Source organism: Salvelinus namaycush, chromosome 24 (assembly GCF_016432855.1).
Source record: "Salvelinus namaycush isolate Seneca chromosome 24, SaNama_1.0, whole genome shotgun sequence".
Lineage (NCBI taxonomy): Eukaryota > Metazoa > Chordata > Actinopteri > Salmoniformes > Salmonidae > Salvelinus > Salvelinus namaycush.
In genome coordinates, this window is record NC_052330.1 from 29,364,990 (window position 1) to 29,379,727 (window position 14,738).

Below are 14,738 nucleotides of genomic sequence, written 5' to 3' on the forward strand. Positions count from 1 at the left end.
CAGCCACCGTCACAAATAGCACCTAAACAGCCAGAATAATTACAGAGAGCAACGTGAAATACATAAATACTCATCATAAAACATTTATGAAAAATACATGTTGTACAGCAAATGAAAGATAAACATCTTGTGAATCCAGCTAATATTTCCGATTTTTTAAGTGTTTTACAGCGAAAACACAATATATATTTATATTAGCTCACCACAATAGCCAAACACACAACGCCATGTTTTCACCATGTCTTCACCGCCAACTAACCCACAAATAGAGATAAAATTAATCACTAACCTTTGAACAACTTCATCAGATGACAGTCTTATAACATCATGTTATACAATACATTTATGTTTTGTTCGAAAATGTGCATATTTAGAGGTATAAATCGTAGTTTTACATTGCAGCCACCGTCACAAATAGCACCAAAACAGCCAGAATAATTACAGAGAGCAACGTGAAATACATAAATACTCATCATAAAACATTTATGAAAAATACATGTTGTACAGCAAATGAAAGATAAACATCTTGTGAATCCAGCCAATATTTCCGATTTTTTAAGTGTTTTACAGCGAAAACACAATATATATTTATATTAGCTCACCACAATAGCCAAACACACAACGCCATTTATTCACCGCCAACATAGCTTTCACAAAACCCACAAATAGAGATAAAATTAATCACTAACCTTTGAACAACTTCATCAGATGACAGTCTTATAACATCATGTTATACAATACATTTATGTTTTGTTCGAAAATGTGCATATTTAGAGGTACATATCGTGGTTTTACATTGTGAATACGTAGCCATAATGCACCAAATTGTCCGGAGAAATTTTGGACAGTCACGTAATCTAACCAAAAAACTCATCATAAACTTTACTAAAAAATACATGTTGTACAGCAAATGAAAGATACACTGGTTCTTAATGCAACCGCTGTGTTAGATTTAAAAAAATAACTTTAGTACAACGTACAGCATGCAATATTGTGAGACAGCGCTCACCAATTCTCCGCCTTGTTGGAGCCAACATAAACCACAAAAATACGAAATAACATCATAAATATTCTCTTACCTTTGATGATCTTCCATCAGAATGTAGTGCAAGGAGTCCTAGTTCCAGAATAAATCGTTGTTTTGTTTTAGAATGTCCATTTCTTCTGTTGAATTAGCAACTTTGGCTAGCCATGTGGAGCGCACATGTCCAAGAACTCTTAGCGCATGGAATGAAAAATTCCAAAAGTCCCAATAAACGTCGAATAAACTGGTCAAACTCGGTTGAAAATCCAACTTTATGATGTTTTTCTCATATGTATCCAATAAAATCCGAGCCGGAGAATTTCGTCGTGTATACCTAACGCATTTCAGAAGACAATGTGGGGTTCCCTGGTGCACAGTTGAATACTGCCAATAGAGCGGACCTGTCACTCCAAAAGCTCTCATTCGGTCTCACATCAAGCTAGACACCCCATTCAACATTCTACTGCCTGTTGACATCTAGTGGAAGGTGTATGAAGTGCATACAGATCCATAAATATAAGCCAGTTGAATAGGCAGGCCCTGACACAGAGCCCCATTTTCAGAATTTTCACTTCCTGTTTGGAAGTTTGCTGCCAAATGAGTTCTGTTTTACTCACAGATATAATTCAAACAGTTTTAGAAACTTCATAGTGTTTTCTATCCAATAGTAATAATAATATGCATATTGTATGATCTAGAACAGAGTACGAGGCCTTTTAATTTGGGCACGATTTTTTCCCAAAGTGAAAATAGCGCCCCCTATTAAGAAGAAGTTTTAAGCAGACTGTTTCTCTACTTTTGTGACTAAAATGTTATATTATTCTAAAAGGTTCACATACTTTTTCTTCCCACTGTAGCTGCGTTTGAAACATTGCACTACCCAGGAGGGAATCCACTTACTGGTTTCGCTGACTTTCTCTGGCAGTTTTTCTGCAGACTTCAGGAGGCGACGCAAATTGGTGGTCGTAGTCAGGGATTTTGCCAGTTTGATGACTTTAGGCTTCAATACAGTATCCCACTTTTCAAGGAGCTTAGAGGATGTTTCATCGTCAAACATCAGCAAAAAGTCCTGATTCACCTAAAACAGTGGATCAACTCAACTTCATGACCAACACAAAAGCATGTTCTCAATCAGACAAATAGCCTGTAGTTCTGATTCCAAGACATAGTTCATACTACATCACTCACCAATACTTTGATGTCCAGAAACCTGGGAAAGACTGCGAGGACATCTGTGCTTCTGTCTGGACTATAGACTAGCTCCTGGCGATACTGGAACACCTCCATCTTCTGATAGATTTGTTTTTCATCGGCCGAGTGGACAACGAATGATATGGCCTCCTTGCAAGCATCACCAACAAGCTGGTGGTCCAGGTAAGTCTTCCTCCTATGGGTTGGGCCTCCCGACTGGGGTGAAATACTCTTCTTGATGGGTCGTAGTGAGGTCTTCCTTGATACTTTCTTCAGACGATAATTCAGATATCCTTTGCCCATGTCAGAATCATAGAAATGTTCCTTAGATGTGGGAAAATGTGACCAACATCGTAGTAAAATGGTTATTATTTTTAGACTTGATTCTATGACTGTTTGATGCCCCTTTCAGTCCAAAGTACAAGTGTCAAAATATTAAAGCAAGCATGCTCTACCAGCACTTACATAGCCTTTGGCGGATAAAGGATCTCTCAACAAAGAAAAGAGGGTCAAAATTTCAAGAGCATAACGTTCACTCTGTTGACAAGTGGGAAGCCTCCTGAACAAAAACAGTAAAGCATACACATGCCAAATATGTTTAACCAAAGTTTTGTTGATGAAGGTACTGTATCTTTCTACAGTCTCATAATGATGCCAAATAACATTCATGTATAGTTTGATTGTTTTAATCCATTGTTTGTGGCCAGATTGGCTAATGAGAAGTTTACCCATGCATCTCTTTCATGTGGCTGATTAAGATGGCAATCATCGCTCTCTTGGTTCTGTGGTCCAATGTTTTGGTTGTCTGGTACTCATCGAATTCGTCTTGCCCACCAGGTCTACTAGTCAGAGCATCTCAGACTATCAATTAAGACAAGAGAAAAGTTCAACAATTTAGGGTTGGTTTATGCTGTCGGAATCTCCATGAAGAGCAAACACAGAAATGGGATTACCAACATCCAATATCAGTTATCATTATACGTCTTTTGCTGCTGCAGAGTCGATGGCCTCATCTCCTAAGGTTGTGTGATCTCAGGTCGAAATCACTTGACAAGAAGGATAATGTGTCTGTGGACGAACTAGGTGTGAAACAGCCTGCAGGAGAAAAGTCTGAGCACAAACAATGGATCAAAGCAATCAATCTATACATTCATGTTATTGATATCATTATGTGAGACTGTAGAACGATACCTTCATCAAGAGAGGAGTTGCAATCTACTGCAGAGATAGCCTGCAAAGTTATGTCATACTTTCCAGGTCTATACCCAAACAGTTTGAACTTCTAATTTAAAAAATTAACCTCTCCAGAAATAAGTCTCTCACTGTTGCCACCTGCTATCGACCCCCCTCCGCTCCCAGCTGTGCCCTTAACACCATTTGTGAATTGATCGCCCCCCATCTAGCTTCAGAGTTCGTTCTGTTAGGTGACCTAAACTGGGATATGCTTAACACCCCGGCAGTCCTACAATCTAAGCTAGATGCCCTCAACCTCACACAAATCATCAAGGAACCCACCAGGTACAACCCTAAATCCATAAACATGGGCACCCTCATAGATATTATCCTGACCAACTTGCCCTCCAAATACACCTCTGCTGTTTTCAATCAGGATCTCAGCGATCACTGTCTCATTGCCTGTGTCCGCGGTCAAACGACCACCCCTCATCACTGTCAAACGCTCCCTAAAACACTTCTGTGAGCAGGCCTTTCTAATCGACCTCATCCCGTCAGTCGAGGATGCCTGGTCATTCTTTAAAAGTAATTTCCTCACCATCTTAGATAAGCATGCCCCGTTCAAAAAATGCAGAACTAAGAACAGATATAGCCCTTTGTTCACTCCACACCTGACTGCCCTTGACGAGCACAAAAACATCCTGTGGCGGACTGCAATAGCATCGAATAGTCCCCATATGAATAGTCCCCATATGCAACTATTCAGGGAAGTCAGGAACCAATACACGCAGTCAGTCAGGAAAGCAAAGGCTAGCTTTTTCAAGCGGAAATTCACATTCCTGTAGCTCTAACTCCAAAAAGTTTTGGGACACTGTAAAGTCCATGGAGAACAAGAGCACCTCCTCCCAGCTGCCCACTGCACTGAGGCTAGGTAACACGGTCACCACTGATAAATCCATGATAATCGAAAATTTCAATAAGCATTTCTCAACGGCTAGCCATGCCTTCCTCCTGGCTACTCCAACCCCGCCCAACAGCTCTGCCTCCCCCGCAGCTACTCGCCCAAGCCTCCCCAGCTTCTCCTTCACCCAAATCCAGACAGCAGATGTTCTGAAAGAGTTGCAAAACCTGGACCCGTACAAATCAGCTGGGCTAGACAATCTGGACCCTCTCTTTCTAAAACTATCCGCTGCCATTGTTGCAACCCCTATTACCAGCCTGTTCAACCTCTCTTTCGTATCGTCTGAGATCCCTAAAGATTGGAAAGCTGTCACGGTCATCCCCCTGTTCAAAGGGTGTGACACCCTAGACCCAAACTGTTACAGACCTATATCCATCCTGCCCTGCCTATCTAAAGTCTTCGAAAGCCAAGTTAATAAACAGATCAATGACCATTTCGAATCCCACCGTACCTGCTCCGCTGTGCAATCCGGCTTCCAAGCCAGTCACGGGTGCACCTCAGCCACGCTCAAGGTACTAAACGATATCATAACCGCCTTCGATAAAAGACAGTACTGTGCAGCCGTCTTCATCGACCTGGCCAAGGCTTTCGACTCTGTCAATCACCATATTCTTATCGGCAGACTCAGTAGCCTTGGTTTTTCTAATGACTGCCTCGCCTGGTTCACCAACTACTTTGCAGACAGAGGTCAGTGTGTCAAATCGGAGGGCATGTTGTCTGGACCTCTGGCAGTCTCTATGGGGGTACCACAGGTTTCAATTCTCGGGCCGACTCTTTTCTCTGTATATATCAATGATGTTGCTCTTGCTGCGGGCGATTCCCTGATCCACCTCGACACAAACGACACCCTTCTGTATACTTCTGGCCCTTCCTTGGACACTGTGCTAACTAACCTCCAAACGAACTTCAATGCCATACAACACTCCTTCCGTGGCCTCCAACTGCTCTTAAACGCTAGTAAAACCAAATGCATGCTTTTCAACCGTTCGCTGCCCGCACCCGCCCGCCCGACTAGCATCACCACCCTGGACGGTTCCGACCTAGAATATGTGGACAACTATAAATACCTAGGTGTCTGGCTAGACTGTAAACTCTCCTTCCAGACTCATATTAAACATCTCCAATCCAAAATCAAATCTAGAATCGGCTTTCTATTTCGCAACAAAGCCACCTTCACTCACGCCGCCAAACTTACCCTAGTAAAACTGACTATCCTACCGATCCTCGACTTCGGCGATGTCATCTACAAAATAGCTTCCATCACTCTACTCAGCAAACTGGATGCAGTCTATCACAGTGCCATCCGTTTTGTTACCAAATCACCTTATACCACCCACCACTGCGACCTGTATGCTCTATTCGGCTGGCCCTCGCTACATACTCGTCGCCAGACCCACTGGCTCCAGGTCATCTATAAGTCTATGCAAGGTAAAGCTCCGCCTTATCTCAGTTCACTGGTCACAATAACAACACCCACCCGTAGCACAAGTTCCTGCAGGTATATCTCACTGATCATCCCCAAAGCCAACACCTCGTTTGGCCGCCTTTCCTTCCAGTTCTCTGCTGCCAGTGACTGGAACCAATTGCAAAAATCGCTGAAGTTGGAGACTTTTATTTCCCTCACCAACTTTAAACATCAACTATCTGAGCAGCTAACCGATCGCTGCAGCTGTACATAGTCCATCTGTAAATAGCCCACCCAATCTACCTACCTCATCCCCATACTGTTTTTATTTTATTTACTTTTCTGCTCTTTTGCACACCAGTATCTCTACCTGCACATCATCATCTGCTCATTTATCACTCCAGTGTTAATCTGCTAAATTGTAATTATTCGCTCCTATGGCCTATTTATTGCCTACCTCCTCATGCCTTTTGCACACACTGTATATAGACTTTCTTTTTTCTACTGTGTCATTGACTTGTTTATTGTGTTATTGGCTTGTTTATTGTTTACTCCATGTGTAACTCTGTGTTGTTGTCTGTGCCACACTGCTTTGCTTTATCTTGGCCAGATCGCAGTTGCAAATGAGAACTTGTCCTCAACTAGTCTACCTGGTTAAATAAAGGTGAAATAAAATAAAAAATATAAAAAATCTTTGATTGTGAGGTACAGGTCTGGATGGTCCTCCATCGGGTCCAGCAGAACATCCTCCTCCACCTCAGTTTGTGATCATCAAAAATGTGTATTTTTGCTGCAGAGGGCAGTCCAAACCTATTTTGGACTACAAAAAAAGAGACTAATCAGAATACAGGGAGATAAGCCACCTAGGGGGCAACAGAATCTGTCTGACCCAAAACAAGCCCAAGGGTTCAATTAAGAAAATACATCAGACAGTTCACCTTGATTGAGGACATCTCAATAAGAGAACCCAGGCTGCAACTTCATGAACTTCTTGCATGTTTGGTATTGGACCTTCACCAACATGTTACACTGCACTCCTGCAAAATGCAATTACACGCAATGTCATGTTTAAGTTATATTTGGTTGCAAACATTTTATGGTGTAGCTGTACGTATAGAAACAGTCACACAAAATGCCCCCTTATACCCTCTCCCCTTTGTCTTCCCTACAGTGGATCAACCATTTGTTCCAAATGCCACTTTAATGATAACTGGTGTCTGCCTGCCTGAGGATCTGGGGCTTGGCAAGGCAATATTCCACTGAAATCAACCAACCAAACTAGCTAGTTATCTAACTAGCTAAAAACAGTTACCACCACCACTCAAATCTATAGGAAAGAAAGTGGCCAATACATTTCAAGCCGTATTGGCTTGAATACAATATTTGATCTGTGATTAACATCAAGCACACACCATAGACATTCATCTAAATGACAGAGGACAACCCTATCACGTTCATCTAAATGACAGAGGACAACCCTATCACGTTCATCTAAATGACAGAGGACAACCCTATCACGTTCATCTAAATGACAGAAGACAACCCTATCACGTTCATCTAAATGACAGAGGACAACCCTATCACGTTAATCTAAATGACAGAAGACAACCCTATCACGTTCATCTAAATGACAGAGGACAACCCTATCACGTTCATCTAAATGACAGAAGACAACCCTATCACGTTCATCTAAATGACAGAAGACAACCCTATCACGTTAATCTAAATGACGGAGGACAACCCTATCACGTTCATTTAAATGACAGAGGACAACCCTATCACGTTAATCTAAATGACAGAGGACAACCCTATCACGTTCATCTAAATGACAGAAGACAACCCTATCACGTTCATCTAAATGACAGAAAACAACCCTATCACGTGCATCTAAATGACAGAGGACAACCCTATCACGTTCATCTAAATGACAGAAGACAACCCTATCACGTTAATCTAAATGACAGAGGACAACCCTATCACGTCTGGCCACATGCGCTAGCTAGCTAACATTAGCGCTAAATTACAAGATGTTGAGGTCAGTGTTGTAGCTAGTTATATAGCTAGCTAGCTATCAAACCATTTTTGACCAGACAAACATTCTTAGTTATATGCGTTTTGAAGAACACATTTTTAGATATTAGCCATGTTGTTACCTTCACTTCCTGACTAGCATTATGCTGCACCAAACGAGGCTCAAATTGATCAGACTATTAGTAAACTATTACATTTGAGAAAATGAATCGAAACCCCAATTAACACCATGCACCTGCTAACCCACTAATGTTAGTGTTAGTTGGCCTCGTGAACTCAACATGCACATGGTTGAAATCACCTAAAGGTACACCCTAACTGATCCTTTTGGATTTTGATTCATTTTCTCAAATGTAATAGTTTACTAATTTTAGCGAACTAATGAAGGTGAAGCAAAGTTCCCGCTAACATTTAGCTAGATAGCTAATTCATCTAGTGCTAATGTTCAAATCAAATCAAATCAAGTTTATTTTATATAGCCCTTCGTACATCAGCTAATATCTCGAAGTGCTGTACAGAAACCCAGCCTTAAACCCCAAACAGCAAGCAATGCAGGTGTAGAAGCACGGCTAACATGTTAGCTAACATGTTAGCTAGCTAGCAATCTTCTAAATCTAAACTTATCAGATGTAGCTATATCTACAAACAAAGATCTCGACAATTCACTTAGCCAATATAACAAGTTTGTCCACCAGCTAACTTATTAAAAAATTAACATATTACTTACCTTTCACTGCTGCCAATCCAGCTGCCCTTGCACCATCGACAATTAGATGAAAAGGAAGTTTCAAGTTAAACCTGGAAGCTCAATCAACACTGCTCAGTGCCACTGCCCTACCTCTGTACAGTAACTCTCACCTGGGAGTTATATTAGCACAGATGGTGTAAAAACAACTCAACACCTCTTAACACTAAAAATGTAACACCAAGAAAATGAAAACGTGTTAATGTAACAGTTTAACTTTACGTCCATCCCCTCGCCCATACCCAGGCTCCAACCAGGGACCCTCTGCACACATCAACAACTGACACCCATGAACATCATTACCCATCGCTCCACAAAGGCCTCGGCACTTGCAGAGCAAGAGGAACCACTACTTCAAGGTCTCAGAGCAAGTGAGGTCACCGATTGAAAGGCTATTAGCGCGCACCACCGCTAACTAGCTAGCCATTTCACATCGGTTACATTAACACTGGCCAGTTTGCTCTGTACTGGAAATGTAATATAGAGAAAAGAGGGTAATTCTCACATGTATTTTACTCTACTTTCTGTATTGCAGAACAATGATCTAGAAGCTAAAAAGCTAAGCTGTCACAGAAATGATGGAAAGTAATCTCCCTGTAGTGACCCTTCACCAAGATCTAAGTAAACATGCAGGCCAAGGTCATAACATAAACACCTTAAGGACGATGACGGGCTTTATAATGATGTTCCCCAAATCTAATAGCATTTCTGTACGGACATGATAAACAAATTATATCAGGGGTTTGCTGGCTGTACTTTACAAGATTACGGGGAAAAAGCCCAGAGGCTCAGGGGATTCAAAGGTCAGTGTTCCCACTGGTCCATAAAGATTTGGATGACTGGTTGCTTTAGTGCAATACAGTCCTGTAGCCTAGCCATGGCTGTTTTCTGTGGAAACTGTTTAATTTCTGATGTTGGAAAGAGAATCCGAATTTCCAACTGAATTTCCAATGAACATGACAGAAAGTGTCATACTTTAAAGAAAGTGTGTTTCAACTGTATATTTCATGTTCAGTTTACCCTGTAAAAATTAATCTGGCATGTTTGGTGAAAAGCGACCTGAGAGAAGCTCCACAGCCAATTGAAATACTGTATCCTGAGATTGAATCAAACAAATATGGGAGAATGTTAAACTCTGAATAAATGTATTCTAAACATGTTAACCTCTTTAATGGACTTGCCCGCACTTGTATGGCTCTAGCACACTGCAGTTTACTTGCAAAATATTACTATTGTAAATGTGTCTCTTATTAAATATCTCCAAGGGAAAATAAGTGGGCCGTGGTTTAAATTACAAATATACTGAACAAAAATACAAAATGCAACATTGTGAAGTGTTGGTCCCATGTTTCATTAGCTGAAATAAAAGATCCCAGAAATATTCCACACGCACAAATTCTATCAAATGTTTCTTCTTTGCCAAGATAATTGATCCACCTGACAGTGGGACAACATTTCACAGGCCACAATCAACAGACTGATCAACTCTATGTGAAGGAGATGTGCCACGCTACATGATGCAAATGGTGGTCACATCAGATACTGACTGGTTTTCTGATCCACGGCCCTACCTTTTTATTAAGGTATCTGTGACCAACAGATGCATATCTGTATTCCCAGTCATGTGAAATCCATCAATTAGGGTCTAATGAATTTATTTCAATTGACTGATTTCCTGATATGAACTGTAACTCAGTAAAATCTTTCAAATACTTTCATGTTGCGTTCCTATTTTTTCAGTGAGCCAGACTGAACTAGGTTTACATAGAGAGAAAAAATGGTCTCTGTTTGAGGGCAGAGTGACGACATTGTAATGATCTGTGTTCGGCTCAAATAAGAGTGTTCATCCTCTCAGAACACTCTTCAGTTGAGGAGAGATGCTCACGGTGATGATACATGGGGAATGAACACAGAGGACGTGTACATCAGGAAGGAGACCACAGAGCTCTGGAGATAAGGTGAGTTAACATTAAAGCCAATTGGCATCTTCATGGAATGAAAAAGATGAAAGGGGAAAGATGTTTCATTATGATTAACGCCAATGTTTTATGTTCGGAAAGTTTATTAGATGAGGTGCCCTCAGAATGTTGGCCAAATGAAAAAAAGTTATTCTAAGAATGTGAGAAGGAGAGATGATTCAAAGTGGCTGAATTGTAACAGATCCAAGTTAGAAATAGCAAAAATGTGGATACACACCTCAACATATAATGTATGGGCCATTTTTATGGTCAGGAAAATGAGTACTGTATGAACATGGAGCACACAGAAGCTAAACAGAGGTCTGAGCTTATTTGAACAGTTTTGAAATGTGCTATTGTTTCAGTTATGTAATGGACTAACTTACAAGTCATGGCAGTACTATGTTTGTCTTGTCAGAATGAATCAAGGTTTACTAATGTTAGCAGACTTGAGGGGTTCCTGAGCATCAGTGAAACATTATGCCGGTGTCTGTTTCTCATTATTCATGTCCAGTATTTCACTTTTACACTGTTAAAAGAAATAGGTATGACCAGAGAGAGCAGGAAACACTCCTTATGTGGGTTCCAGAGGCTGGTGGGAGGAGCTATAGGAGGAAGGGCTCATTGTAATCGCTGGAATGTAATTAATGGAACGGTATCAAACACATCAAACATATGGAAACCACACGTTTGACTCTGATCCATTAACTCCATTCCAGTCATTACAATGAGCTCATCTTCCTATAGCTCCTCCCACCAATCTCCACTGGTGGATTCTCATGTGTTGTCTCTTTTTTTAAGGATGTTGCAGTTCAATGATTGTTCAAACACGTGAAAAAACATTGAAAAAAGACATAGATAAAACATTATTTTCGTCCAGTTTCCCAATGTTCCTGAACACAACCAAGGGTCTCTTCCCCACTGAGGGCCCAGACTCAAAGCTGGACTGGACCGAGTTGGACCCCTATAACTGTACCAACTACACAGCAGCCTGGGACTGGCTTTCCTCCTACCAGCCGGTCTACATGGTTCTGCTCAGCGTGATGGGCGTAGTGGCCAACTGTCTGGTCCTCTGTGTCTTCTGTTTGCAGAGGAAGCCATGCACCGTGGCTGATGTCTACCTGGGCAACTTGGCAGCTGCAGACCTGGTCATGGTGTCCTGTTTACCCTTCTGGGCCGCCACCATTGCTAACAACTACCACTGGGAGTTAGGCGAGCCCATATGCAAGCTGGTCAATGTGGCCATCTCCATGAACTATTACTGTAGTGTTTTCTTCCTGGTGCTGGTTAGCGTCGATCGCTACCTGGCTCTGGTCCGGCCCATGTTCCAAAGCCGACTGCGGAGGGTGGCCTGGGCCAAGTGCATCTGCCTGGGGATATGGATCGTGGGGTTCGTGCTGAGTTTGCCCATCCTGGTCTTCCGCAGGGTGAAATACGTGGCCAAGGCTGGGGTGATGGCCTGCGTCCTGGCCTACCCCCATCCGGACTGGGAGATCCAGCGCAATGTCACCAATAACGTGGTTGGGTTCCTACTTCCGGTGATAGTGGTGTCGTACTGCAGCCGCCACATCGTGATCAGTCTGAAAGACGGTCAGATCAGAAAAACTCCCGGGGTGAGGTCAGAGAGGAAGGCCACACAACTGGTCCTGACTGTCCTCACGGTCTTCCTCATCTGCTGGACGCCCTACCAGGTGGTGCGCTTCCTGGACACGCTGGATTACTTCCAAGTCACGCCAGGATGCCTCTGGGGTCACATTCTGGACATTACCATACAGCTGTCCACCTACCTGGCGTACGCCCACAGCGCCATCAACCCCTTCCTGTACGTCATTGTGGGGAGACAATTCAGGAAGAGGGCAAAAGAAGTGTTCGGGACAATGTTAAAATGCAGGTTGTCGGATAAATATTTCCTGACGGTAAATTTCACCTCCAATGGAAGACTGGCCACTCAAAGGATACAATGTACACAACTTGTGAAACAAACTGTGACGTGACAAGAGTCTGTCTGAATATCCGTCTGTCCTGGAAGAACTGATCCAGACTGAAACATTTCATCTTCAGCTGGTTTTGCTTATTGTAAATATGTTCTGTCTTGAAACTGAATGGAACTCTGCCAGTTATTGCTGAGAAATCAAATGAGGTGAAAAAGTGATCAGGGATATACAGCTGACTTCTGTCTTCGTTTAACTTGTAATTACCGGCAGACATCTGTTCCCAATCATCAGGAGGTTTATTTCTGCAAATAGTCAGTTTGGCTGTCTACAATATTCGTTAGCTTTATCTAACTCCTGTTGTAATTAATTTGTTGATTTATGTAGAGTTAATATGAATAGCTACAGACTCCATTCGGGTTCACGATCCTAAAGATTATTTATGTGGTAATGAAGGCACTAAATAACGACTGTCTGGTGTAGAAGATTAATCTAAATGTGATCTAGGAAGTATTTTATTGTCATAGAGCCCCTTTTAACTTTGATAGAGTGTGCTATTATGTTAAATTATTATTCTAGAGAAGGACTATGAATGGGACATGCTGACTAATTGAAATGTAAAAGGTAATATTGTCTTTTGAAAAGCTCATGTTAATTTTTCTTCTTGGAGGTTATGATTTAAGCTTCCATATTTCTTAACAATTCTGCTCAAAATGTGTATGTGTTGCATAAAAAGGACTTTTGTATGTATCAAAATGCTGTCCACTATAATGTGTTGATATAAATTAACCCATGGCTTGAGTAAAGAGAGATCTATTTCTCAGTAGTCTATGTGCACTGTTGACACAGACTAGTATTTAGTCCTTTGTCGTCCTGCAGACAGGCTTGCTACTGCATACCCTCATTGGCTCCCAGACAGATGGAGAGGTTCTGCACAGATTTGGTCGGGCCACTGTAAAATGGGCACTCTGGCTCTGCCAATGGCAGCCATTAAACATGGCCTTAAAGAAGTCTAACAGAAACTGGCACAGATTACCATGCATGTTTGGGCATGCGTAACATTTTGAGGGATAACAAGCCATTTAAACCACCTCTAATCAGGGCGGAACAATGTTTAGCTCAAACAAATGTATTTACATTAAAGAAGCACGACACCCCATAGACATATAATGACATCCACTGCTCTGGTACTCATTGTATGAGAATGTACTGAGCTACTCAGATAAGCAAACTTCCACAGTGTTCTATGTTACAATAATGGTGAGGAGGCGGAGCTGTCCATCAATATGCCTATGATTAGGTTCTTATGTTCTTCACATGCTAAACAGGAAGATACTATCCTCCTATGCCCCCTTGGGGTGACACACTGGCCATTAACATACTCTATTATAATGTACAAATAATGATGTTGGAAGAGTCTGCCATGATGCTGTCATTAGAGATGCAGGCCTGGAAATAATAACAACCACATTATTGGGACTCGCTGTGCTTCACAGCTATGGGTTTATCAATTAGACTGTTATGGATGGAACTCATCAATAAAATGAGCTCCCTCAGGGCATCTAGTTGTATTGGGTTATAACCTGGGTTGTGTTCAGTAGTTTAAAAAAAACTTGTTGAAGTAGAGTGAAACGGAGCGGTACTACCTGAAAGTGTCCAATAAGAATGCAGATATTTGTCATGCTTTGCTACGGTATGCGCCATTAAGCATGACCCTGATGTCAACCCAGAGTACATATATTCTTAATTCCATTCCTTTACTTTAGATTTGTGTGTATTGTTATGAAATTGTTAGATATTACTTGTTAGATATTACTGCACTGTTGGAGCTATAAACACAAGCATTTCGCTGCAACTGCAATAAGTCTGCTAAACACGTGTATGTGACCAATACAATTTGATTTGATGAGTGGAGATGGACTTGGATCTGTCAGCAGTTCTGAAGGTCACCACCAGAGATGAGTACGTTACCACAGATTGCACTAATAACTGCATTGAAATGCACTCATGAAATGAACAAAATAAAATATGTAAAAATATCAACTATGCTATAAAGGATCATATTCAGACTAAGCGTTTACACGTTAATTGCACAAAGGAAAACAAGGTGGTGTTCCTTATTGGAATTTTAAAGGTCAAAACACACATAGGGACTCACTACATGAATTTACAAAATATGTCTGTTTATATAGGATATCAACTCATATTGCAAATTTTCATAACTACTTTCATAACTTTTGTATGTATCAAAATGTTGACCAATATACTGTGAGGATATAAATAAATCCATGCCGTGTTAGAATAAACAGAGCTCTATTT

General features: G+C 41.4%; 1 protein-coding gene across 1 annotated transcript; it reads left to right on the forward strand.

Moving 5' to 3' along the window:
- The first annotated feature begins 11,375 nt into the window (after positions 1 to 11,375).
- On the forward strand, positions 11,376 to 12,482 carry LOC120019382 (B2 bradykinin receptor-like). Its single transcript, XM_038962670.1, has one exon. It carries the CDS (start codon positions 11,376 to 11,378, stop codon positions 12,480 to 12,482), a length of 1,107 nt encoding a protein of 368 aa, XP_038818598.1.
- Positions 12,483 to 14,738: the final 2,256 nt, after the last annotated feature.

Coding starts and splice junctions, on each gene's coding strand:
- LOC120019382 (XM_038962670.1), top strand. CDS start 11,376: ATGTTCCTGAACACAACCAAGGGTCTCTTCCCCACTGAGGGCCCAGAC.